The 27,017-nt window shown below is 42.9% G+C and overlaps 1 protein-coding gene across 1 annotated transcript in view; it reads right to left on the minus strand.

The window, feature by feature from the left end:
- LOC115359612 (plexin-A2-like) overlaps positions 1-27,017 on the minus strand; it is an 82,785-nt gene that overhangs the window by 27,274 nt on the left and 28,494 nt on the right. The window contains exons 5-17 of the mRNA XM_030052168.1: positions 20,861-20,961; positions 17,823-17,946; positions 17,422-17,575; positions 16,116-16,212; positions 12,652-12,766; positions 11,952-12,152; positions 11,073-11,169; positions 9,706-9,905; positions 8,017-8,168; positions 6,778-6,895; positions 5,269-5,405; positions 4,603-4,770; positions 793-886 (exon numbers count right to left, since the gene is read on the minus strand). Coding sequence (XP_029908028.1) covers positions 793-886; positions 4,603-4,770; positions 5,269-5,405; positions 6,778-6,895; positions 8,017-8,168; positions 9,706-9,905; positions 11,073-11,169; positions 11,952-12,152; positions 12,652-12,766; positions 16,116-16,212; positions 17,422-17,575; positions 17,823-17,946; positions 20,861-20,961 — 1,758 coding nt within the window. The remainder of the gene's footprint in view (positions 1-792; positions 887-4,602; positions 4,771-5,268; positions 5,406-6,777; positions 6,896-8,016; positions 8,169-9,705; positions 9,906-11,072; positions 11,170-11,951; positions 12,153-12,651; positions 12,767-16,115; positions 16,213-17,421; positions 17,576-17,822; positions 17,947-20,860; positions 20,962-27,017) is intronic.

A 27,017-nucleotide genomic window follows, 5' to 3' on the forward strand; every position in this document is an offset into this window, starting at 1 on the left:
ATTCCTCAAGGGTCAGTTTTAGGCATCACTGTGTTTGTCATTCACATTCTCCCACTCAGCCATATCATCTGTAAATATCATGTGTCCCTCAATTGCTACAGTATCAAAAACATATTTTTACAGACTTGCTTTTATGATCTATGTCTTATCCTACTATTTTACTATTGCTATTTGAATTATGTTATCATTTTAAAATATATTATTTATTTCCGAAAGTGTTTTAAAAAGTGTTAGACGAACAAAATGTATCATTTCTGTTGTTGTTTTAGTTGTGCCTTTATGATCATTTTCTAAAAGAGCATGTCCGTTTTGACTCATTTTGGAACTGACCTCTTTTTATGTAACATCTTTATAACCACTCTCTGTGTGTATTCATTTTTGAACAAATGGATTCAACGTGAATTTGAATTTTTGCAGCATATACAAAACCACGGCGCATGACAATGCACCATAATATCTGTAGCTACTGTTCATTTTCGGTGCCTGTCCTTGAGACACACATACCTGATGGTTATCTGCCTTTGTTGAGCAGCACTTAAGAAAGGTCTGCCACGACGCAGGTTTGAAATCTGAGCAAAAACTCTCAGGGTAAATGCTTCAGGCTACACTTCAGAATGAGTCAGTGTAGGTCAATACGCAAAAATAAAGTGATGAATGCAGTACAGCACTAAATTTACCTTGTTACATTGTATCATACTGTGAGTAAAGAACAAAGTCACCGTGTCATTTTCTATCAGCTTGAGTTCCATCGATAAAAGTTGACTTCAGTATATTAGCAGCTGCCGAACTCACATTGACAGACTCGTGGCCGGCATATTTGACTCTGACCCGCGGCTCCTGAACCACATCCAGGTTGGTGCCAGTCACTGTTAGGGTGGTGTGCCCGCTGTTTTGGAGGAAGAAACACATTTGCTCAGAAGTAACAAGAATTATTGGTCAAATGCTCGGTACCACATTACAATCAGACTCCCTGTGTAAGGGGTTTATGAATGATTTATCATAAGGTTAATATGTTGCAAACACTTTATAAATGATTAACAGACTATTATAAATAAGTTACAACACTGTTTTTATACATCAGTGCAGATACCGAGGTTGGCTGGCTAATAAGGAGACAAGATAAAGTAAGCAAAGCAGCTAGCTAGAGCTGAGATTTAACAGAACAGATGCAATGCAGCAAGAAGATTATAGGGATTATGTTTATTTTATTCATTTTTTGTTTGTTGTTTAATGAAAGAACTGATTAAAATTCTACTCACAAATAAAATTAAAGTCAAAAATGACATTTTTAAAATTTGCATTAGTATGCATGCATATCTGCTGACAAAACAAAATGTTTATATTTATGCTTGCATGTGATACCGTTTGCACAGATTACCCCACATTTACAGTTAATTCCTGTTAATCCCCATATATTCCTGTTAATTTCCATGGAAAGTTTCTCGAAAGTTTCTGGAAATTTGTCGGAAATTTTTCATCCTGTTGCAACCCTATTCATAAACCATTCACAGTCTAATTGTAGAGTGGTATCACAACAAATATTTGTTACAACAAATATGTAATTGCAAGATTCAGTGCCAAGCATGAAACACATTATGCATTTGCATATAAATATGTATGCACATATATATGCATGCAGACACACACACAAACACACTGCATCAGCTCCAAGTAGACCTGCAGCAGCGTGAGCCACTGTTCCATCATAAATTCATTAGAATGACGACTGCAGAGAAATCAATCGGTTTTAGTTGCAAACCCAACAATTTCCACAGGAGCTGCATTAATGCATCTTTGGGGAGCGAGCTGGCATGGTAACCAGCTCTTTGTTATTGGGCAGAGGAGCCAGATCAAACGGCTGAACCAGCTGGCTGCTATTTTATATTCATCCATGACGGTGAGGCTGGCATAGCATGAATACAGGTGTTGCTTGTTTACATATCTGTGTTAGATGTGATTAAAATAAACAACACACTCTAGTCTTTGCATCACCTGCGCCGCAGCTCAGGAAAGCCTTAAGAGTTTGGAACTGGAAAGCAGAGGGGGAGGGATAGAGGAAGGTAAAGAAAGAGACAGAGAGAGAGAAAAAAAAACAGAAATGGGGCAAAACAGGAAAAAAAAAAAAAAAAAAACGAAAGAAAAAAGAATGGCTGGTGTAGTCAGCTTGAGAGAGCACCAATCCTTCTCCTCTCACACTTCAAAGGCTACCTAAGCTTACAGGGCCAGGTAGTGGGACTGCACCTTGATGATGAGAGCGGTGATTGCGGCTCCGTAAAGCTCCTCCTGTCACTAGGCTGAGGGCCAGCGAGCCTCTCTGAAGTTTCCTCTGCAGGAATGTAGTGCAGGGTAAACCCGTCTAAACTCCACCTAAAGACCAGCCTTTAATTTGTGAACCTACCTTAACCTACCTTTACAGTCTGAAGGAAATCATGACGCATCAATGCAACAAATCACATTTCTGCTCTGCAAACTGTTTGCTTATATTGCTTCCCCTTGTTGTGTTCACAGACTGGAGATCAGAGTGTAGCCACCTGTTTATTTCACAGCGACCGCAGCACAACATTCCTGTGCACCGCTCTCGCTGTGACCCTGAACCCTCTGGCTAACTCACAGCTTGTTTGGCACCAACATCAACATGTGTATCAGGCAAACAGCCACACTGAGCCAGGTTTTTTTTTTTATTATTATTATTATCTGACTTTCATGTCAAACTATGTAACTTCATAATCATGACAAGTAGTAATATTTAATGTTGATGCTTTAGAGAGAAATTCTTCTTTGTTTGCCTCCTTGCAGGTCAGAGCACAAGATCAGATAGCAGACGGTGCTGCTGTAATGCTGCTTATCGCACATTTCATCAGGACAGATGCTACCTAGCACACGTGTAAAGGAGAAGGAGCTAATACAGGAATCCCTCATTTGTGAAAACCAAAAACAGATGATGCAAATGTTGCCATTAGGGCTAGACAATGACTCAATGTAACTGTTTACCATCTTTTAATACAGTCATAATTTCATTGTCTAAATTGATGATAAAAAATCAAATAATTAAAATCAGTCCAAAAGAGATCTGAACAATTCCAAATTCAAATTTGAATCTGGTCAGTGGACATCAATTTCATTATTTGACATGTAATTTCCCATATTATGTTAACAGTTATCATTACACATTTGCATCAAAATAATTTTATAGGTGTATTGTGATATTCAATTTGTCCTGATAACTCATATAACAGAGATATTGCTCTTTTTAGACAGGTATCGCCAAACCAGGTTCTATTTATCATGTGTATACTGTACATTTCTTCTTTCTTCTAAATTTACACATTGACCTACCTCTATGCACATTTTATACACCCATGCACACGGTTTTTTCTGTTTTTTTTTTTGTTGCACATTGCTTTTTGCACACTGGGTTGTACTTAGGTTATTCTGTTGTACTCAGATCTTATTCTGTTGTACTTAGATCTTATTCTTTATTTCTATTTTTTTATTTTACTTAATCTGTAATCTGTGGATACTGCTGAAAAAAATGTGAATTTCCTGCGGGATGAATAAAGTATCTATCTATCTATCTATCTATCTAATAGTGCAGCTCACGCTTAGTGTTTATTTTATACGGCAGAGCTCCAGATGGGTTGATATTTAGGACTACAGTGATTGTCTAACTTTTGGGACGCTCATTGTGTTGTCAGCAAACCCCACCCACGTAGCAGCTGGAGTTCATTCATCCATTTTATCCACTTGATCCTTTTTAGATCCATCCCAGCAGGCAGGGAAACCCCTCGGACAGATCGCCGGTCCATCACAAACCCCGACATTAACATTTACACCTGTTTAGGCTACATCCACATTTACACCAGGTAAATCTGAAATCTGTGTTTTTTTTTTCCCCTTCATTTTGACCTTCCATCCACACCAGGCCAATGTTTCCCAGCTGTGAAAATGGGACAGCTGTGAAAACACTATCCAAAGTGTTTGAATTTGAAAACGCTGGCCTGGCGTTGCAGTGCGTCATGTGATCTACGCCATGGTTCAGTATCAAGCGTGGCAGGCCATGAGCATGGGCTTGCACGTGCTCAATAAGCAGCTTAAAGGGTTTTTGGGGCAGCTGGTTTCAGTGCTGAGGGTGGGCTTCTGGACAACCCTGGCGTGGTGTAGAGTGGATGGAGCACCAAAATGGTATTTTTGTGGCTGGGTGTGGACATCACAGCTGGTGGCCGTCCCAGGCTGACATCAAATCAGTTTGACTTGTGAAACCAGTCTGGCCACTCTTTGACTGAAGCGTTTGGTTTCCTACCAAAAAGTGGCCAGACCAATCGGCGCCCTTTGAGGGACTACAAGTGTTTCGTGGGTGATGATGACAGGAGAAGTTACAGTGCTTTGAACTGGGAAACAGAAACAACACAGAATATCAACGCACATTTTCCTTACAAAAATGATAAATATCATGTACATGTGGTTGATCCAATCATCTGCTGCGTATTTTTGTAAACGCCCGGTGCTGTTGCCCCTTTTCTACATGGTTTGAAGCTGATAGTGCCCAGACTGTATTTTGTGTAGTAAACCAGGGTAACAAAGTGTTGTATTGTGGACATTTACCTGGTGATGCTCCACTGGGGTTCAATGCGCTGGACTGTGGGGTCTTCTATGTACTCGAAGGCCAGACTCCCAGGGACTTTGGCCCGGTCGACACTCAAACTGACCCGGACTGGTCCTGCCCCGGTCACAGAGGGCGCAGAAAAACACACAATCTCCGACATGGTCCTCCTGGAGGGAGCATCGACAGAAGGATTTATTCTTCCCTTTGGTTTCAGCTCTGTCCACTGTTTGCTGCAGCGGCGAGAATCCCTAACTTCACACGGTTATGAGCTATGCACATTACCATAAGGAGTGAGGATTCATTACAGTCTGTCCCGTCTCTTCCTTGTTACAGACACATTAGGGATGGAACACTGTAATTAGAGGGTGCTCTAGTTAATGGCTTCTTCTCTTCGCCCTCCTGACTCCGACCATGCCAGGCGTTTTGATCTTTAAATAGAACCCCCACCGCTGGGGGTTTCATCCCCTCACAAATCATTATTAAGACTTTTCATTTTGTTCCGAGATGCTTAATTGTATCTAAAGATCCCTTCTTTAAATAGAGTGATCTCTTAGTGTGGTTCCTGTCAAAGTGCAGAAAGCTACATCATGAAAACTGTGGAGCAGGCACTTTTATTTCCCTGAATCGGAGGTCTCTGTGAACAGTGGGTAAAGCAACAGACTTGCCTGTACAGCTCACAGGTCTGATTGCCAAAGAGGACATTAACGGTGCTGCCGGCGCCAAGGTTCTCCCCGACAATGGTGACCTTGGTGCCCCCAGACTCGGGTCCTCTGCCTGGGGTCAGTGCCAGCATCGAAGGGGTCTGGGGACGACAACCATTCATGAATGTTTCATTCAATATTGGTCAAACCAGGAGTAAAGACTGTGTTGTTAATTATGTGATTCTGTAAAGCACTTTGAAACTGACTTTTGTTCGAAAGCCACTTTGAAGCAAAAGAAAAATCCCCATAATGTGAAAAAAAAGAATCAATATGAATAAGGAGGACAGGGGAGCTTCTTTGAATGCCAAATCAAATGCGTAAGACCCAAACATCAAAAAGGATCAAACCTCAGTTCACCACAGAAAAGCACAACAAAACTCAAAGCTTTTACTTTCTTTTCATTAGCTGTTATGTGAAAATGATGCAGCGTGCCAAACCGTTAGTAACACCTGCCTTACAATACCTTACCTGCCGTTTTGTAGTTGTTTTCATTTCTGTAAACCATGTTTTTTTGAAAAAGATCAAATCATAGTAGTGGGCTAATGCACAGGTGATCCTTGCTTTCGCAGAAAAATTTGTGATTTTGGATTCAAAAGAATATCATGTGAAACATCACATACAACAGTTTTTTTTTTTTTTATCAGGAATGGCATTTATCTGTTTTTGCAAATAAATTCCTTTATTCTTTCCCTTGTCTCAGCTGTTTGTCCATGAAATATTTCAAGGTTAATGCTCAACAACTTTATGTGTACTCATGTAGAAACAAACATTTTTTTTCATTTTCTTGCTTTGTCTGTTGGTTTGACCCGGGGATTAACAGAAGGTTGACCCAAATAAATATATGTGTTTGCATGAAAAACATGTCACAATTAATCTTAAAGGGACAATAACATGAAAAAAAAAAAAAACATAAAAAGATACTTGCAAGTGATCAGATTGGATTTGTGTGTAGACATCACTAACCTATCTGCATGAGTTGCTATGGTAACGACATAGGCATCAGTGACTACGTACGCTGATGATGCAGCTTTCTACCACGGAAACATAAGAAACGTCCAGAGGCCTGCTCCCAAAGTGCCAGCGGACTATTTGTTTCAGCAGCTGTATTTGCCCTTTATATCGCTCTGCTAACGGCAGCATGGATCTCGCTCAGCCGCTCTGATGCACTTGGTCACTCTGGAATTGACATTGTCGTTGTGTGTGGTGTTGGAAGTGACCCAAAAGACAGTTTGAAATCCCATTTGAGCAGCCAGAGCATCCGGACTGAGACACATCTGCAGAAATCTGATTCTGAAAACTGACATCTGATCTTTGTTTTTTGTTTTTTTTTCGCTGTCCAGACTGTCTAAAATCAATTTGGATTAGAATCTGAATATACCAAAAAAAAAAAAGGGATTTGGGCTGGCAATCTGGACAAGGCCTTAGCGTTTGTTTCAGGGACAACTGGACGATGTGTTTCTGAGCTGGACTTACCACAAATGAGTAGAGTTGGGACGACTGCGTGCGTAGCTCCGGTCGGCACTCGCCAACGCACAGCTGAACTGGACCTGGTGTGCTTCCCTTGGGGGCTGCGGTCATCTCACATACAATCCTGTCAGAGAATGTGCACACACACACACACACACACACACACAAATACAGGGACGTGGGTGCATGAGCATACAAGCAGCAGACCAGCATGTGAAAAATAACCCGCCATACACAGAACACACATGCATGCATGCACACTGGCACACAGTGTAATCACTGCACTGTAACATGTTAGTTATCAGCTGCACGGCCTCTCCTGGCCGATGTGATGGAGGCAGACTTTCATAGAAGTTGTGGGTCAATACAGAAGGCCATCTTTCTTCCTAATGGGAAACCTATAACAGCAATATAACACAAATGATAAACTACATCCCTTCCGATCTCTAACACGATTGCCACCCACCATTACCTCCCGTTACCATGACAACAGAGGGGATTCTTCAATAAATCACTATTGCCTGTCAGGTCAATAAGATAAAGTGCACCATGAATAAGTCATTATAGCAACTGACCCCACGCTGAAATTAATGGCTGTAACAGCTGTAATGCCATGTTTTAAAGCGCTGTGCGCCAAATGAATGGCCCCGCTGAATGCACTGCTCCGCGCTAAAGCCTGTCCACTCCCCAATACAATAAGAGCACCCAATGAATCCTCCCTGCCCAGCCCTGCTCTTCATACATCATGAGAGTTTTCCAATTTTCTGCTGGCATGTTCTTTTCCCTCTCTCTCGCTCGCTCTCTCTCTCTTTTTTTTTTTTTTTTTTTTTTTTTTTTTTTTTTACAAGGATATAAATAAAGTCCCTGCAGCCACAGCCCAATCGCATTACATGGCTGTGAGAGAAACACATGGCTAACAGATTGTCCCTCCAGTCAGCGACATGCAGCGCATTTCAATTACAGCTGTGCCGGCAGCCTCGTAACGACAAAACAACACAAAGACTGTCTCTTCCTTTGGCTCCAGCTGCACGCGTGCAATGCAAAACCCCTACGCAATCCTACAACCTGATGAGGCATCGCCGGGCTTAATCTTATTCCGAGACTGTGCCCGTGTTTTCGGTGTGTGAGGGTGAAGATGTGTGTGGAAGAAGGCGGCATGTTTGTATTCTTGTGTGTGCATGCATCCATCCATGTGTGACTGTACAGGATGTGTCTGGGCGTAGAGGGGGGAGGAGCCTCTCTTACTGTTCTGCGGTGATGTATCCCTCCTCCCGTGGGGTGCACTGGACCCCCGCTACCTCCACGTTGCCCTCCAGCTCAGAGAAGGACAGGCCCAGGTTCAGGCCCTGGATGGTGACCAGAGTGCCGCCCTCTAAGGGCCCTGCCACCGGACTCACCTGCATAACAAGGGCAACAGGAAGATGTAGTAAAATTTTTGACACACACATGTTGTGAGGCGAGCCAGTACTGGGTTTTTACTGAATATCAGATATCAGCTAGTCAGTGTTGTCTACAGCTACACAACCTAAATGCTGTTGCAGAGGCGTTTTCACCCATAACTGCGATTTCAAGGGTTTTTTTTTTCCTGTATTGTATGAGAGTGTCACATACTGTACAAATTCTGTATCTGCACTGAAGCTACATCACACTTATATTGAGTGAAATATTCAAACCAAAGATGCCATTGTTTTATGGCTGCACCATTACATCAAATAGAAATTATATGCACATTTCCCTGTAAATACAGCTTATGTGGGCGTTTTGGAAAAACCGGAATCTCCACAAGAATTTAAAATAAAGTCTTGTGGGTTTGCACAAAGCTCAGCCGTGCAACAATGTCAAAGCCAGCCGTTGGGACCCCCGTAGGGTTGAAAAGGTTAAAGTGAGAGAGGAACACAGAATCCTTGTAATTGTTGGTTGTAAATCTTGTCAAATCCAAACATTTTAACTATCAGCACAAAATACTGTATTATCTGTTGTTGCATTTAAAATGGAAATTAGCCTTGAAAAAAACAATAGCGACCAAACCTCATGGAACCACATAACAGTTTCTATTAAATCCACGTTGCTTTTCAGGAGGAAACATTGAGCAAGTGTACGTAACATGCAAACCTTGTCCCGACCGGCTTCATTCAAGAAGCAGTGAAATACATTATAATATATTTCAAGACAAACCGCACTAAATTATGCATTGCAACACAAGGCCTTGAGAAATCTATTCACAAGCCTTTCCAGTGGAAAGCTGACCACGCTCGCGGGGAACCTTTGGACCTGCAGAGCAGAACAGGAGTAATGCCGGAGCAACACTCCCTCCACTCCCGAGCAGCGCTAGGCGGTTGATTCATTCTGCGGCAGCTCCTTCAGAAACACTAATAATGTGACAGGGACTTCAAAGGCTCACGGCTCTTTGAAGTGGGAGAGCCTTGCCTCTCTGTGTCTGACCCACTGTGCCTCATTCAAGAGAATGAACAGGAGTTTGTGACATAAAAGATCCATAGCCACTCTCTAAATAGGCTGAATTCGTTTAGCTGTCAAGCACTTAAGGGATTCAGTCAGTGTGGCATAAAATGTGAGACAGTCTCAGGTAAATAGACATTTGGATGGGGAGCTGGGAGGTAGCCATGGATAGAATTGCTATTTGTTGTTGATATTTACAGATTATATCCAGCAAAGTCTGTCAGCACACTGTACCCTGATATGGAAAGGCATAGCTTTTGGAGGGAAGAAAGCTTAGGACTGGAAGTTTGCAGGAAATGTGCTTCCGTGCACAATCTTAAACCCTAACTTTCTTCCAATGAAGCCAACAGTACTCCCAATGGGCAATGAGGGGACAATAAATAATGGCCGTTTGTACAGTGGAAATATACTGCAGCGCTCAGCTCAGTGGCTGCTTCACTGACTGAGTGACTGAATGAGATGGAGGCACAAACACACCTCAGTGATGCGCGGGTTGGTACACTTGACGTTCCTTGCAGAAAGGTCCAGCCAGCGGCTCGCGTAAGGGGAGATGGGCGGGCAGTGCTGCCTCATGGTGCATCGGCCCTCACCGCTGCACCAGCCACACTGGAACTTCCTCTCTGCCCGCAGACACATGCCACAGCTGTCCCTCTGGGCACTGCACTTGTAGAGGTGCACTATGGGAAAGCACGAGGGATACTGGGTCAGTAACCAAGCAGTCTGACATAATCTTATTGATACTATTCCCTCTCTGTCTTTTTCTCTCTTTCCAATCTAAACAGTCCAGGCCAGAGTCGGGTTCCACTCAAGGTTTTTTTTTTTTTTTTCTAACCCTTCTAAATACGTGATTAACATCATTTTTTGCTTCATATTTAATGACTTTTCCCAAATTAAGTGGGTAAACATGAAATTAATATGATGACATGTCTTTAGTGGGTAACAATTTTTTTTATTAGAATCATTTTCTGGAGGTTTCAGTTATTGGGGTCAAACTGACACCAAATGATAAAAGGTAACTGGAGGGTTAAAACGGCTTTTTCCTTGCCACTGTCACCGTGTCTTTGCTCACGGGGGAGATTCTGGTTCATGGGATGAGCCAAAAACTGTTGGGTCTCTATAAGGCACCTTGAGATAACTTCTGTTATGATTTGATGCTATACAAAAAAAAAAAAAAAAAAAAAAAAAATCAACTGAATGGAACACAGATCTGTTCTAGGGGCAAACCACAGGATGAAGCTTGAAAGCAGAACAGTAGGGAATGCTGCATTCTCAAACATGCTTATACAATCGTTTAAAAAAATGACTTGAATGCAACCTGCTAAAGTCAACATGTCATTCAGCAAATCTCATAAATGTTACATGTTGGTGTGAATTCCTTATTCCAAGTATTAGGAAAAAAAAAAAGGATGCCCAAATAATCCAATAAACCTTTCTTTGAAGTCTGTCCCTGTTGCGTCCTCTACTATAAACATCCTATCTTTATGCTCCCATAAAGCCACTTACTTAAGTTGTGACTGCGCCTATTAAAATCCACGGCCATTTTTGAGCGTATCCTTGACTACGCCGATGTTGTTCGCGTACACCTCATAATGGCGACCGCCAAACAGCCGCTCTTGCATGGCGACGGAGAGTAAAGCGAGAGGCTAAATGAGCAAATGTAAGGATCCACCCTTTCCCCCTCTGCACACAAGTGATTGGGTGCTTTTTGGCAACACTGGCTGCTACTATGAACTTTCTATCAAGGCTCTTTGGAGGCCTTGAAGTGCTCTCGATGACCCATCCATCCCCTGTGGAGTGAGTGCTTTACACCTCTCTGGCCTGGCAGTGATGGATGGCAGAGGCACCTTTAATCTTCTCGGGATTGTCGATGATGAAATTGCCGTTCCATACGATGGAGAGGTCCACTGCCAGGTCACTGATCTTCACACCCTCATACATGTACTGAAAAGAAGAGAGAGAGAGAGAGAGAGAGGGGAAAAGTGGAGGGAGGGACCGAGGAAGTCAAAGAGGGACAGAGTAGAGAGGGAAAGAAAGAAATGAAGAAGAAGAGCAAGAGAGAAGGAGGGAGACAGAGCGGGGAAGTGAGAGAATGAGAGGGCTGCAGAGAGAAGAGGCTTTTAACAACCTGTCATTTCTACCATGGCTGTCTGCCCCTCTCCTCGTTGACATGTAGGGACGCAGGCTCTGGCTGGAGTGGCCAATCATCCACATCTGAAGAAAATGGCCTTTTCACTCATTGTCGCTGGGCAGCACGGTGCGAATTGCATTAAAATGAAGTTTGTGTCATTTCCACTGCGCAACAAAACTGCAAGAACTCAAGTTATATTAGTCCCAAATCTAAAGCTCTCCATGGGGTAGATCACGTTCCTATTACGGTCCATGAAGACCTAGATGTAAGTTTGAATGGCATTGCTATATCCATTTTATAAGCCAAGGTCATATCGAGGTCACGTTGAAGGCATCGACCTAATTTCCATTTTCATCCTAAATGCTTCACTTTAGCCTGACGATGACATAGTTCTTTCCGTTCCTTTCCTTTTCCTCTCCTCCTCTCATCAGCACTCCTCTCCACACATTCCCTTTCCTCTACTTTCTCCTCAGTATGTTCTACACCTCAGGCGGTATTCACTGATGTACACTATGTGCCTTGCCTACACAGCATCCAAGCTGTCTGCCTCATTTGACAGCTGTGAGACTCCCACTGGGAGTGTTTGAGGTCATACCGAGCTGTTCTGGCACTGCACACTGGTGCTGTTGAAGCGCAGCGCGGTGACACGGTGGCTGACACCCTGCACGTGCACCACACACTCGTAGCCCCGCTGGCCCGACTGCGGCTGGGGAAGGTTGCGGGCCCTCAGGGTAATGGGACGGACCTCGCCGGCCGGGATCAGAATCTCCCCAGAGTGAAGAAGCTGAGGGCAGTCCTGGGAAAACAAAACATGAACACACACACACACACACACACACACACATAAGCACATGATTACATTATTCACAGTGAGGTCATGAAAAGATTCCTTCATGCTGTTTGCTTCATGCTGGTGTTAATATTCCCTAAAGTCAACATTTTACATAATGTAGTTTAATACAGATAAATGCCTTATGTAAACATGCAATAGTGGTGATGTATATGGATTAAAAGGGGATAAATAATGCTTTAATGCTGCTTTAATATGTCTCTGAATGTGACATGTTAGACAGCAAGCTGTTGGTGAATAGTGTGTGGCCATATCACACTAGACATGCTTTTGGGTAGTTTGAATTCAGCAATTCATTGCTATGTTATTTTGTCCGTGCAACATATATAATGCATCTTCTGGCTAAAGCATCACAAAACTCCACAGATACAAGGTTTCATTTTGATGATGCCCTTAATTTAGCCAGTGAAACTGCAGCTCTCACTTGATGTTAATGCAAATGTACCTCTGAGGCATTGACCCGGCCCTCCTGGAAGGAACAGCTGCTCGGGTCGTGGGTGCACAGGTTGCGGTATTTACACCAGTGGCAGCGGAAGGTGCTGTTCACACAGGACAGGCACCTGCAGGACAAAAGGGATGCACTGCTACAAACACTCTGCATTAAAAGTATCAATCACACTCTCCTTATATGGAGTTGAATCCCATTTACACCTCATTTGTTCAGGATTACAACTCCTTCTTTAACCTCTAACATTCTGCCACACGAAGAAGGTGATAGGTAAAGGATTATATCTTTCAGCTGATTTTATCTGGTCAGTCTGTCTCATGGAGAGATCAGATGTCCCTAGTTTCTGGCCAGACAGCACAAATGGTTGTCTTTCACTATAATGACTAGGGGTATTGTGTCCAGGCAGGAGAATAACACATAAGAGCACCTATTACTATTGTCATGTGAAATTATCACGTAACAATTCAATTTGTGACTCTATCACGGTTGGGGAGCAGTGGCACACCGGGTTCTGAAAGGAAATGACAACCAGTATGTTACTATAAAAAAAACAGTGTATTGTGAGGCTTACTTTTGAAAATACATTTCAGGTAAAAACCTCAAGAGACCTTTTAAATCATGACAGGTGTTCCTCTTCTTCTAGTCTTTGTGTCTAGTCAAACTTTGGGAAAGTAATCTGAAAGTAAGTGACAGTTTTGTTGAAGTTGCATTTTATGGAATCAGTGCTCAATTTTGACAGGTATTTGAATTTTAGTTTTAGTCATCTCTTGATTTTTTTAAAAAAAAATTTCCCTTGTCAGATTTTACTCAATTATTTTACATTAGTCTTTGTTAAGTAAATAATTTTAGTCACGTTAGTCAGTTTAGTCAAATGACCTGGGGCGTGTGGTCCACTAAGGGCACGAGGGAGCCGCCCCTCATGCAACTGCACTTGTGAAATTCATATTTTCATGAAAAATAGTTTTTGTTTTTCTTATGTTGTGTGTGTATGTGTGTGTGTGTGTGTGTGTGTGTGTACAGTGGTATTGTAAAGCAAGAGCTAAGTGGCCACCAAAAGATCCCTTTCCAAATGTTTAAAACCGCTAGCTTAGTTGCCATCTTGTGGCCATGAATTAACTAAAACGTGGGAGCAAGTTCATTCAATCGAGGAAACAATTTATATCTTATGACCACAGATTAGTAAATTATATGATATGTTGTATGTGCATGTGATATATATTGTCCTCTTCTCATTGCAGGTCCCGGGCTGCATAGGGCTTCCTGTAGCTGAATAGTTTGCAGTGCAGCATCATGGTGCCTTCACAGGAACGGGACGTCAGAGAATCATCTATACAATTTTGAGAGGGTTTACTGTGTCAACTCAGGAAAATGGACACTTTCTTCCCTGGTATTGCCCGTGGAGGAATTTAACATGAAAGCATTAATTTTTCCAAAGGTTACACTGTGAACGCTGCGTTATCGGCGTGGTTAGAAATATACAAGAGGGATATTCCACAGACTCCAGACTTCCTGTGAAAGCAGCTTAGCTGTCTGTTAGGTTGTCTGTCTTGTTGGCGAAAGGGGACTATATTTATTTTTGTTTGTGCCTGTTGGTTAGTGTGCCTCGGAAATTTTCATGTTGTTATTTTTCGTTGAGGATGAAAAAAAATCTTTTGGTTTTCCAATTGGTTTACCAATTTTGGTTTTCACTGAGCAATTTGTTACTGTCGGCATGAAAAAAAGGGTTATCAATAACTATTTTTTGTCCAAAAGCTGTCAAAATTATACCATATAGAGTACAGTTTTAAAGTCACCTACCCAGCCTTGGATTCTATTAAAACTAGGATAACATCTGTTGAAGGAATTCTGTTGGACTGTTTTTAATCACATATCAGGAGGGGATGTTATGGTGATACTGTGAAACTTTGGGTGGAAAATGAAGAGGCGAGGCGATGGGAGAACCGCTGGAGAGATGCTGATATCCAAACTGGGAATGTGATATTGGAGAGTTGAAAGTTGGACATGTCTTATTTTCCTGCTGGGGGAATAAGCATTTTGCTGTGCTTAACAGAGGCGCACCACTGTGTGGAAAACACATCACCACTACCATCTTTTCTCCCGAACTCTGGTCATGAAATAAAATGAAATCGGGAATAAGCCATAAAACCATGAAGACACTACATGTGCAGCAGTCCACTGTGGCTCACAGTGATGTACTAATGCCAATAAATGTAGTACAGCACCATTAAATTGGGATATTAAATAGCTGCCCAGAGCCTGTGTGGACATAAAAGTGTGTGTGCGTGCATGTGTGCGTGTGTGTGATATGGGGGGAGGGTATTAATAGAATGAGCCTGGCAGGGTACCGCATACACTGGATAATTAATTATGGAGGCTGATGTGATGCCGAGGTGATGGTGCAGAGGGAGAGGGGAGGGCTGACTTAGGAGTGTGTTTTGTCTGAAATATTAATCAGAGGGTTCAGTGGGTCACTCTGCAGCTAATGGAGGCCATATTGGTCTGGGGCGGATGTGATGAGCTTCCGACTGTTTCTCCCTAATGACTTAATATGGTTATAGTGGGACATTGATGTCATAATCAAAGAGCGTTTTGAATGGATGGCATGGGTAGGCACTGTTGGCTAATTTCCTGGGTTTGGCTATGAATTCTCCATCAATCAAACGGTCCTTTCTAGAGTGAGCTGATCGTGCACGCCTGAATCCTGCATGTGACCAGGAGGTCATCTGTTTCAATCTCAGTCCCACTTCAGAAAATCCCGGAAAAAGTTACTGAGTGTGGCTACAGTTACCATCTCGGTGCCCTGGAGCAGAGGTTTTCAAAGTGGTGTTCGTCAGCAAAATAAAGAGTAGTTTAATTTCTCTAGTTTAATTTCGCTGCAATTTAATTCACCAAAAAATAATTATGAGTGATTATTTATTTTATTATTATTTTATCACAGTCCTCGGGGCACAATCCCTTCAAATGGGAGTCTGCAGCTTTATGACAGTTGACTTGAGGCGTCTGGAGCATGATAAACTCTGTCGTAGCGTAAGACACTTCTCTGTTTCTCAGTCACTAACGGTACAATACTGAAGCAATACTGTAACAAAACTGAATATGTATGTAGCACGGCATATCCGAAAAAGAACATGAATTTTCTGCAAAATTTTCCTGCATGCTTAAAAGAAAAAAAATGTACAAAGAGGGACAAAGAGTCTTTCTTATGTGTATCTAGAGCTGTGAGCAATTAGCCTGCTGACTGCTATTTTAAGCAACCTTAAAACAAACAAGCCCAGGGTAATGGTGGCATGTTGATCTTAATGAAAGCAGACAGATCATTTGAAGTCAGGGGCTATCTAACAGCCTGATCTTAAGTGGGGCGGCGAGCGTCAGTCCATCATTGTCCTAAATGAGGTTGTGCTCTCTTATCTATTGAACAAATCAGAGGTGGGGGCAGGCGGGGGGAGCGGAGCAGCACTCACGTGTGATGCATGCTGCAGTTGTAGAACTTGACCTCTGTGCTGGCGACCATCTGACCCGTCTCTTTGGAGTTGAGGCGAAGCTCTACACCGGACCAGTCTGATAGAGGGAGTGACGGAGAGAGAGAAACATTAAGAGGCAGGTGAATGTGAAATGTAAAACAGAGGCACTTAAAAAAAGAAAGAAATCAGAATGCAATATGAAGAGCAAGAAAAAATGAAATGCTATTATCAAACTAAATAGCTACTTAATGTCTGCGTTTTTACAAGTGCTGTTATCATGTGAAAACCTGGTAACTTAAGTGGAAGGATTACATGGGTTGACAAAATCCTACAAACCCAGTGCTTCAAAATCAACTGAATCAATTCAAAAATGCATTGTGGTCAATTTGAAACAAGGTTTTTTTTTTTTCTTTTTTTTTTTTTTAGGGAAGCAAAATAACGCATCCCTAGCAGCAGTGGTCATCCATAGCTGCTAATCCGCAGTGTTTTGTTGAATCGAGACCTAATATCTATCTGATATTAGTTCAAATAGCCTCTCAAGCCAGCCTCTCTCCTCCACAATCTTCAAATGCTCCAGAGGGTGCACTGCAGCCCATTAAAATTTTAGTACGAGACAAAACCGGAGCCCGTCATCTTCCATTGGAAAAGCTCCTCAGACCAAAGGATATTTCAGCCAATCACTAAACACAGCCACAGTGTTCATAAAAATGTGTTCCTCTCTGAAACAAAAACGAGGTAGGAGATTGTACTACTAGCTGTGCATGGCTCATCTAATAGCAACACTCCAAACCGCGATGGAGCAGATGTAATGACCACAAAGCTGGTGAAATTAAGCCATTGTGAGAATGAAACTATACATCCATGGCAAAGATGAAGAAGCTGGCACAACCTCACCTAGATGTTACCTGCCAGTGTGACTGAACTTGATGCATTTAGTCTCTCAAGCCTGCCTCCGTCTTCCGCAATCTTCAAATGATGCAGAGAGATGCTTTGGCAGGAACCATGCATCTGTCTTGAGAGACTAAGGAGCTCACTAGCATTAGCAAGGCTTTGAGAAGTGGTTTCCAGTGGAAATTATTCACACAATTGCAAAGTGAATGTGGATGTGGGGAAACAACCGGATATCCACCTCCACATCTTTATATCAGCTTCAGGCTTGAAAAATACAGCAGGGCAGGCGGAAGCACTTGGAAACTGAAGGAGCTTTGCCTTTGTCTTGGGAGACTAGGTTTTTCAACAGTATCCTGCAGCACTATATTCCTTGCTGTATTTGGACACTTTGTCCTCTGAGGCTTTTTCAGCTCACCTTGTCCTTCTGGTATCTGTGGGACCTCCTTGCCAGCGGGGGACAGACACATGACCCTGTTCCCATTGACGTGACCCTCCACCTGGGCTTGTTGACCGAAGGAGCAGGTGATCCCAGCAGAGAGGTCAGGAACATTATTCACTTCCAGCAGAAGCTACAGGAACACAGATGGAAAGCACAAGTACAATTCATGCAGAGCTACAGGGGATATGGGATCGACAGTCCTGAACATGCCTGACCAAAAGAAATGGATTTGATACCCTACAGGCGTAGCCTTCTCTTCTAGGCATGTAGTTACTATACACAGGCTGTACAGGACTACTCACAGTGATTGCTCATAAAAAGTGGTATTGTGAGCAGAGTGACAGCACAGTGATTGGTGGAATGATAAGTAGACTCACAGGAACACTATGTGCTGACACAGCAATGCTGTCTGGGTGCGCAATAACCTTCACACAGCGGTCAATGTTGGTGGCGAAACGGAAGGGTTCGTCCGCCCTTTGACACCGGTCCTTCCTGGAGCACCTGGGGAGCGAGGGGAACAATTCATATTCAATATGTGCACAATTGCCCAGCAAAGCTAAAGCAGGCTTAGATTGGTTTAGCTGATTTTGATGTTTATGATGATCATGATGATGGATGATTGAACTTCATCCAAGGCCATGGTTACGCTTGTCTTTTCAATGCAACTTTTGTCATCCGATTATGGATCTTGCTTGCATTTGGATCTGTTCAGCCAGACCACAAGCCGAGTGGGCTGGATCACACTAAGTTCAGATCTCAGTGTGGTGCAGATAGCATGTAGGCACAATCTGGACAATTTATGAATACATATAGTGGGATATATCCTTGCAGAATATATCCAATCACTATCCAATCAGGCAGATCACACTGACGTGTCAAGTCTGGACAAACATATGTGGACACAGCTGAGGTCTGACCTGGTGGATCTGATGACAAAAGTCACATTGAAAAGACAAGAGTAACCACGGCCACGGCCATAAAAACCTGTGTAACTAAAGGGCCAAAATTAGAGTGATAGGAGCAATGGATTTGGATGGATTGTAGTCATCCATGGCTGCTAATCTACGACACTTTTTTGAATCAAGACCTAATACCTATCTGATATTGGTTCTAAACAGCTTCCAAAATTGTTTTAATATGATTTTAGAGTGTCATAATAAAATGTTGCTTGTTTAGGGTGCTGTTCATCTAGGGTCACTGTTGATCATATGCTTCCGTGGTAGGATCCATTCCCTTAACATTTTTGTATTTTTACATTTTTAGGTGATAGTTTGGGTTCTTATCCATACAGGGGTTGGCTTTTTCATACAGGGTAACGCGTCCTCCAGGTTTGACCCATCAGCTCTTTCCCTGTTGTGACAATGAACACTTCACCCGTGTTTTTCTCCAGAATGAATGAAGTGGGGCTGACCCAGCAAACAACACAATTTCGAATGATGACCAAAAATGGTGACCATTTGTATTCATTTAGGAGGGGAAAAGTCCTGGTGAAGCATTCATCCTCATGCAGGGAAGCAGCTGTAGCAAAAGTAGCAAATGACACTACACACATGGGTAAGAACTCAAACTGACATTTTAAGCATTTAGCCAAATGATGTTCTTATGTAGAACAAACTGCAGTAAGTGCAATAGCACAAATTTCTACATCTCCCATCAGGGAACAAAATGCATGGAGCGACAGAATCATGGACATAGCAGCCTGACAATATGCCTGACAATATTCCTGACAAAGTTCCAAGTGAGGACTTGGGAAAGAGGTAGCATTTGTTTTATATACTTTATCAGCTTTTCCAGGCTTACATTTGTTGGAACATCACATAGATGGACTTATTGTTGAGAGTGTTTTTTAACGCGGTTGTATTGATACTTATCTCATTGAAAGAGGCTTTATGGCGATTGGGTGTGTGCTGGCTCAGATACTGTCTGGCATGCTCTGCACATACATAAACACGGCACTTAAACGAATGAGAGGCTCTCAGCCGACTGTTGCTTAGTAATAGCAGCCTCGACAAGCGCTTTGGCCATAGACAGTGTCTCTTCCTTTTAAATCTGTAATGCACACAGCAAACAGAAACTGCTTAATACTCTAAGATGCCGTTGAGAGGGTGGCACCTCCTGAGAGAGCTCAAAGAGCACTGAGGCCTCCGCTGTAATTACAAGACAATATAAAGCCAGAATGGAGGCGAGGTGACAGCTGTTGCTAGCTCGGCTCCTTCAGGCGGACCAGAGCCGCAGGAGGATAGACAGTCACCTCCTGACCGCTCATCAGCTGAAGTGCCTCTAAAAAAAAGCCTTTCATCTCAGACTGTCTTTCATTGCCTTTTATTTCGCCTCTCTCATTCACCATGTTTTGTCTGATGGGGCCATTTGTTCTCTTCTCCTCCAGGCTTTTTACATGCTCAGCAACGCCCTCCACATACTGTCAGATATGTACTTTGGTCTGCCATGCCAGGGGTGGGAAAGTGAGATCCTGAAAGCGGTCTGCATGAGACGTGACAGACATTCAGAGGCAAGAGAAAGACCTCAATCTGAATTTAATAGACTGGCAAATAAAGTAGTCTCACAGCTGTATGGGTGCTCATGACTCACTCGGCTTTTCTTGAAGGAACAGCAGCGTATCTATTCACTGATAAGTACAAGGCATTAATTCAAATAAATGGAGAAATGGGACTTGAAGCAGACAAAGGCTGCACTCCAGAAAAAAAAAAAAGAAAAACAGGTCTAATAAAGTAATTAAGATAAATAACATTATTTACTATTCTGTCTCACTTTGCGGATAACATTGAGAGCTGCAATTGAAATTATCGGGATACAGTTCGCTGAAACATCATAGGATGAGACCAGTGTAAATCCCCTCGCTGAGGTCAGCTTCACACACGGCGCTTGGTCCGGAAACACAGAGTTTTAATCTCCCGAATCCCCTTTGCTCTATATCAGGGTATTACGCAAGGTAACCTGGAGGTCGGATAATTAAGATGGAGGAGATAAGCCTGCTCCGGCGGGTCCAAAATTGTCCCTGGGTATGCAGAGGTCCTGTCGGTAGGCCCGCTGCGCTTGCCAGGCTAATCCCATCCATGCCATTAACACCAGTCGTCCTCTCGCCTGGCCGACAACAGAATCTAGTGGGCATGCAGAGTCTCCTGTCCTGTATAGTGCCATTTAGAACAGATCACACTGAGCAGCAACCACTGCCTGGTTTTCAGTTTTTACTGCCAGCTGTTGACAGAGGTGAACAACAGCGAGCACAGTGGGACTGTTTTATTAAACCACAGTTTTAAAAGGATCGCTTAGCTTTCTTTGATGTTTGCTACCAGCTGTTTGTGAGAAACACGCATGTCCGGCGGTTGTAGCCCAGGGATATGATGTGTTTTTGTTTTTTTGTGAGCAGGGGGGGCGATAAAGGCAGCGGACTCACATGTTAAACAGCACACACCAGCCACAGTGGGGGTCACCAGAGCTCAGACACTCCGCACATGTGCCGTACTGCTCACAGGCCTCCACAGGGACCTGGGCCACCTGCAGCAGGGGAAGCACAGGAAGGGTTAAAAAGTGGAACTACAGCTATGGAAGAAGAAGAAGAGACATAGGTAAACATTAAAAAGGACAAAAGATTGAGACTCAGGTCCTCACGCTGTGTTGAAAAAGCACTAGTTTTCGGTATATGTTAATGCCACCAGCATGCTGTAAGTTCAAAATGACCATAATTACATTACAGGCAAATGAAGGCACGTAACCACATAAACATTTTTTAATCATGTCTTTTAGTGTTGAATATATGAAAGCCTCCAGATGAGTTTATTTCACATCACACCACACTGAATAATATCCAAGAGGTTGAACAACTCATTTTTATTTACTTCTGTCTGCATACATATTACACCATGTGGTATAGTGGCTCTGCCCGCAAGAGGGATTGTTTGGGGGGAAAAAAATATCCTTTTTTTCAGCTGTGAGAAAGCACAAGTAATGACCTGGCAACTAGTCATTTCAGAAAGATTATTATTCCCCCCATGCAATATCTCTTTTCGGCTCTGCTTTGTGACATTTGAGTAAGAATATTCAGCAGTGGGTGTTGTGTTATTAATGCAGGACAGACCCGCGACAGACAACTGGTGGACTTCTACAATGGTTATCATTCTACGAGGACACCGTGTAGGTGTGGTCCAATGCTGTTATCTCTAAAATTGTTACAGACACATGCAAAAAGACAAACTGACAGAAAGACAGACACACACACACACACACCGCTGCTGTTTCCACCTCCATGTGTGGATGCCTGGTAAAGCATAAGCTCTCCATTAGCTGCTGTAAGAGACACTGCTGTCGCCCGGCCAGCAGCAGTCTCTGCATACAAAAACAGGTTGGAGCCTCAGCCTGAGCCCGGCTATTTTATACTTTGTTATTATTCTAGGTCTTGACGTACGATGCAAGCAATTTCCTGATGTAAGCAATCACAAATGAAGAGTGGATTATGGATTAGAGTGTCTCCGGTGCTCTTGATAGCGTAAGTGGGTTCTCTCTCAGGTCTGTGTTGGCAAAACGGATTATCTGCTGCTCCCTACAAAATGACTTTTTCTCTTTTTTTCCCCCCATTTCAGAACACATTCGGCGCATTCCATTAGTAAAATGATTTTAGAGTGCGGGAGGGAGTGGGGGATGTGTGTGTGGGGGGTTGATTCTAAGTCCATATCCGACGCAGTAGGAATAATCCATGAGTTGCCGTGGACTGCAGCTCGCCTAACAAAGTTGGTCTGTGGCCGATGGGCAGCGTGACCTTTCCAAAGGGAAAAGCTATGGATTCTGTGTTTCTGCTGCTCTGAATCAAATGTGAGGCTCCCGCCTCACACCTGAGTTGATTTGTTCAGCGGAATCGACCTGAGCAAGGAGGCACTGGGATGAATCCAAATAAGATCAAAAGACAGGTTCTTTTGTTGGGTGTCTCCTCAAATGATAGTAGCTCAAAAGCTCTCTCTCTCTCTCGCTCTCTCCCTGTCTCCCTTTCTTTCCCTGCTGCTATCTAACTATCTATTTATCTTATCTATCTACACTCTCAGAAAATAAAGCACATAATGGTACCTTTAGGGGTACAGCAGCTTGTCACTGGGGCAGTACCCTGTAAGGTGCAGCTTTTGGACCCTGGACATTGGGTTCTTATCTGTCTCCTTGTGGTTTGTCAATCATAGAGAGCAGTCCTGCTCCTATGTTATAACTGCAATATTGACTGGATCAGTGTATTACCTATTTTTCAAATCCACAAATCTACAAAACCTATTTCATTTCAAGGCTACTCAACCACAGCCTACAAGCTAAAATCTACCTTTAACTAAAATTTAACCTTATCTATCTATCTGTTAATTAATTAATTAATTAATTAATTAATTAATCTATTAATCCATTGTATTTGGCCTTACAAACGCTCGTGTCCGGATATTGTACCCTAACATTTAGAGGAAACATATATGCACCTTTTACTGCCTGGGAACATACATGGACCTTTTTAACTGTGAAAAAGATTCACAAACTACAGTATTAAGCCACAAGGTTAGTGATAATATACATCTAACCACATACACGTCTTCCTCTAAATGCACTTGTCCAACCTAGAGTCAGTCCTGAAGGATGTGGTATTAATACCGCAATGAATTACGTCTTCACAATCTCTTCTCATGAGGTCTACACTGATGCTTCAGAAGCACACAGGGTAGTTAGTATTCACACATCAAGCTTTTGTTTATCCCGTCTTCCCTGAGATAATTACCGATTATTTCAAGCGCAAACACTCAGCAAGAGCAAAAATCCTCCCTCCCAGAGACACCGAATCTCAATATGGCTGCTTTTGATTGTGTGTCAGTGGCATCATGGCACGGCCAGATGATCTCGTCCACTTTACAAGCTTAGGGAATTATAACATCGTTATCATTTCACAACATCTGGGATGCCCTTACACTAATGCTCGACCTTATCATCTTACCAGTCCGCTATCACTTTAACACTTTCATCCGGATTTGCTGGAACTTTAAGCGTGCTGTCAGATGAGCGTACAGGCTTTTAGGTCTCTCTGCTGCTATCACCCTATATTCTGATTCCGCCTCTGAAAAAGCTACAGCCATCACATGGTGGTTTGGAGTAATTTTGGGCTATTTCAGGTCATATCCATTGTCGAGTAATGCATGAAATGGAGGACTTAGTCCTAAATTACTTTATAACCATTTTTGGGAATTTTTAGTCAAAAGCACCAAATTTAAAGATCCCCTCCCCTGAAAAATATCTTTTTCTTATGTTTCTGCCCCCGAAATTGTCTGAATTCCTGGACTATACTGACCTGTATCTGGTCAAAGTTTGTCACTAGAAAGATGTTTTTACAATCCTCTACTGCAGGTGGAAGTGTGTGTGCATGCCCCTAAAATCTGAGACATATCCCGAGCCGGCTAGATTTGGAACGTCACAAGTCCAACAGCCAATCCCATTGGCTGACATGGTGGTGATTTGTATATCATTAGCACCAATCCACAGGTGGCCTGAGTGTTTTATTTTAAAAAAATGGAAATGGTCGCTTCGCATGAACAGTATTAGCAGAACGAAGAGATTCACTGATTTTTTTTTTTTTTTTGCATAGATAGATTATCAAATATGATAGACGTTACGAGGTGTGTGCGCAGGCAGGGGAGTGGGCGGAGACTACTGCATATTCATAGCTCAGTGCATTCTTAATGAGGACAAGGTGTAGAGTTAAATCTAAGCTGTTTTCAGGCATGAAAGGGTGTTTTTTCATGGAGGAAAAAAAAACCTTTTAAATATGTAATATTAATTAACAAAGATTATTTTTTTTTTAAAGCCTCCCTCCAGCCATTTTTTTCAATGGCTGGAGGGAGGCTTTAAAGATTCTGCTCAAATGTATTTGTATCTAGTAGATGAATGACCTAAAAGCTGAGACAATTTTTCCTGTCCGTTACTTTCGTACCAAATGTGCGTGTTCAGTGGGAGAAGGGTGGGGATAATTGAGGTGTTTTGCTCTAAAACAAGACATCCATCACTTAAAACTCTTCAAACATAAGTGATGGGACAAAATGAAGATAAATTCTGCTGCCTCATAATGACAAATGGCTAAAGGCTTCTCTGACAAAATGCTAACAGCTCAACAGCCTGGATCATCTTTATTTCAAGGCTTCTGAATTATGAACTTTACACAACAGGCATAGGAAGTGCAGTGATGAAAACATTTTACTGCAGCGCACAGTTCAAATTTCACTTCCCCGCCGCATGGACCGCTGTCTCGGTGTCTGACGGGCACCTGAGAAGAGCACTGCAGCGCACAGTCCATCAAAAAAGCCACCGAAATACGGCACTTTGGAAATGAACTGTTTGATTATAGGTGCGTGCGTGTGTGTGTATGCGATGGGAGCCTCCAGTCGGACACACACACCGATCTTGGATGTAGGTATTATCCACATTAATGTGCTCTGTTTTGACTGACACAATGGGGTTATATTAAGGGCAGAGAGACACGCAGTCCTACATTTGCACATTCACATGTTCACCAGCACGCATGTACAGTACAAGCTAACATGCAGGGAGAGAGAGAGAGAGAGAGAGAGTGTGAGAGAGAGAGGGAGGGAGAGGCAGGCAGAAATGTGGGAGAGATTTCAAGCAATGATTTTTACATTTTACAGGATAACACTTTGAGCGATTGCCCTGAAAAAACCCCGGAGCAGTTTCCTCCTTCTCTTAGTGATGCATGTTTAAAGCCTTAGCCATCATTTCACCGAGGCAACGGTGACATTTAATGAGGCGAGCATGTATTTGAATACAGAGCATTCCCACTATTCTTAGAAATGCTCAAACTGAATCCATACAGTGCAAACGATTAAATGCCGTCAATCTCTTTTTACATCAATAATGTTTTCTTAATTGACGTTTCCATGGACACACGCACGCAGACCCACCCATATGTGAACACACACACACATTCACATGCACGCACACACACACACACGCTAATTCTCTCTCTCTCTCTCTCTCTATCCTCTCCTCAGTCTTCATCATCATGCTAACCCTGAGTGTTGCACTCGGCAGGAGACAGAGAGCCTCATTGTTATTCCATGAGGGTCGGCTGATCTCAGCCAAATCTGTCTGCGCCGCGCTCCTCATTCCACATCATTTCTGTATTGTTTGGCTCCCAGGAATCCAAAAATCTCTCATCTCTGGGATCTCCTGGAAATGTGGGAAATCTGCGAGTGAAGCCTCTCTCCCTGTAGAATCCCTTTACCAAAGCTGCAGGGACATCCAGAGGGAACGGAGGGCGAAGAGATATAGAGAGAGAGCGACTGAGAGAGGAGAGGGAGGAAGGCTTTATTCAGCTCCGGGCTCCTGAGGGCCACAAAAGCCTAAGCTGTTCTAATATTGAGAGAAAATGCCGGGGTTTTTTGCTCGGTTATTATGTGTCACCAGAGGCAGAGTGAGGGGAGCAGCCGGCTATCCCCTTGAAGGAAGCGCGTGTCTCTCCTTGAGCAGCCAGAGCTCATCAATAACTGATGCCCTGTCTCTTCTGGTCTACCACTCCAGGAAGAGCTGCCTTGATTTGTTTTAGGAGACAGTAACCTACACATTACCGTCTCTGTTCTTAAAAATGACATCCTTTGTTCTCCAAACTGGATGCCTTCACTGTTTCGCAAGCAGTCGGAAGAGAGAGCCGGGGAGCACTGAGGCACAACCGACATCGCTGCAGTTGTCCCGATGCCCTCTGCCGCTCCGTCCTGTGACTCTGGGTTTAATGCATTCCAACAGTCAGAAGACAAGTGAGAGCAGTGATAGAGGGTTTTTTTTTTTTTTTTTTTTTTGGCCGCACTGAAACCTAATCCCATTTCACAGTGCCATGCAGCCGCGCCAAAATAATCACTTGATGGGAGTTGAAAGTGATTACCACTGTTTGCTCTTATCTCCAATGAGTCCAGAGAATATCGTCCAACAACGGCAACAACAACAACAACAACTGCTCGCCTCTGTGATGCTGGTCCAACTGGGGAGCAGACTAGGGGGGGGGGATACAGACACACAGCAACGCTAAGCCAAGCCCGCTAATGGTTTTCTATGGGATGTGTGTGTGGCATGTACAAAGATGCATGCGCTGTAAGTCGATGCGCATGGATAAGTAATTAGAGCAGCGGTCCATCCCTCCCCACCAATTCTGCATATTTAACACTCCCAAGATATACAGTTTGTGAATGTTAGGGGATTGCCACATTGTGTCTTGGGGATAAGTCATAATCATCCAGTTGGATTCCAATTAAATTGTATTAATTTGTCATTTAACTTGAATTAATCATTGATTCTAAACAGTTTTACTCCGAAATCCCCAGTTTACATAACAGCCGTGCCAATGGTGAGACTGATATGTGCGCAAACAAAAGCACACATGACCTTGTTTCTTTTTGCCATAAATAATGCTGCTCAATTAAATATGCACAGCTGCAAAAAAGAAACTAAGTCTTATTTTCGCTTGTCAATACGTATACAGTTTTGGGGGAAAACACTTTATAAGCAGGCTTTCTTAGTTTTTTTGTTTTTTTGTTTTG

The sequence above is a fragment of the Myripristis murdjan genome, chromosome 5 (genome assembly GCF_902150065.1).
Source record: "Myripristis murdjan chromosome 5, fMyrMur1.1, whole genome shotgun sequence".
In the NCBI taxonomy this organism is placed as follows: Eukaryota; Metazoa; Chordata; class Actinopteri; order Holocentriformes; family Holocentridae; genus Myripristis; species Myripristis murdjan.